The 1,056-nt window shown below is 62.8% G+C and overlaps 1 protein-coding gene across 1 annotated transcript in view; it reads left to right on the forward strand.

Moving 5' to 3' along the window:
* Positions 1 to 313, forward strand: part of LOC114819079 (GRAM domain-containing protein 2B-like) — a gene marked incomplete at its 3' end in the record, with an annotated part of 1,659 nt that extends 1,346 nt beyond the window's left edge. The window contains exon 6 of the mRNA XM_029087538.1: positions 250 to 313. Coding sequence (XP_028943371.1) covers positions 250 to 313 — 64 coding nt within the window. The remainder of the gene's footprint in view (positions 1 to 249) is intronic.
* Between the last annotated feature and the right edge of the window lie 743 nt (positions 314 to 1,056).

The raw sequence follows: 1,056 nt of genomic DNA on the forward strand, positions 1-1,056 counted from the left end.
CCTTGGGCTGGGACTGGGATGGATATGGTGGTGGCAGCCCATGCTGCATGGGTGCCTGCCCTGCAGGAAGGCTTTCAGGGAGAAACGTGGAGTTGAAAAGCCCCAGCCCAGGGCAGTGCAGACCCCAGGACCCTCAGGGCTCCCTCCTCTGTGCTGACATGAGTCCCATCAGATCCCACTGGTGTCCCCACAGCTGCAAGGCAGATGCCTTGGGGACATGCACCATGACTGGGGCTTGTCCTTTTTCAGACCTCGAGCCAATTGGACCTGGAGCAGAGCACCCCAGAGCCCAACAGCCTCCACTTACCACCGGGTAAATGGCCGTCCTGCAGCCCACACCCCTCCTCACAAGCTCACAGCCCCCAGGCGCGTGTGTCCTCACCCACATTTCTGCCCCACTGGCAGCTCTCGACTTTGCTCTCCCTTACCAGCAACACATGGTCCAGGAGGGACCACACAGCCCTCGGCCACCTCAACAGCATCTCCCACAGCACCACGGAGCACAGGATCAGCTCCTTGTGCCCTGCTGGGTACCTAGGACCCCACAGCCCATCCTGGTCCTGGGGTACTCAGCAAACTTCTCCCGGTTGCACACAGATGGGCCGACACCAAGGCAAGAGGGGAAGGAGGATGAAGAGGTGGCAGCACTGGCTCTGAGCAGCGGTGAGCGGGTGCCCTTGACAGAGCCACCCAGCTGCTGGGATGGGTCAGGAGGCCCTGGGGAGGGAGATGCTGCCCTTGACCCCATGGCCAGACCCCAGCACTGGGCAGAGCTGACCGTAGGGGCCAGGCTGAGGCTCTCCACAGCCCCAGTACTGACACTGCCTCATCCTGGCAGGGGGACCCCATGCCACACTATGGCCCTGGACCACCATGCAGCTGAGCACCCTCGACACCATCATCCTCATCTACCTGCTGCTGTGAGTCTCCAGGACCCACTCATGCACTTCAGGGCTTCAGGACACCCCCAGGTCCCCGTCCCCACAGCACAGGCAGGCTCTCCAGTGTGGCACTGGCAGCCTGGGGTTCCCTCACTCCCCCTTGGGCACCTGCACT

This window comes from Antrostomus carolinensis, unplaced genomic scaffold (genome assembly GCF_000700745.2).
Source record: "Antrostomus carolinensis isolate BGI_N321 unplaced genomic scaffold, ASM70074v2 scaffold39610, whole genome shotgun sequence".
In the NCBI taxonomy this organism is placed as follows: Eukaryota; Metazoa; Chordata; class Aves; order Caprimulgiformes; family Caprimulgidae; genus Antrostomus; species Antrostomus carolinensis.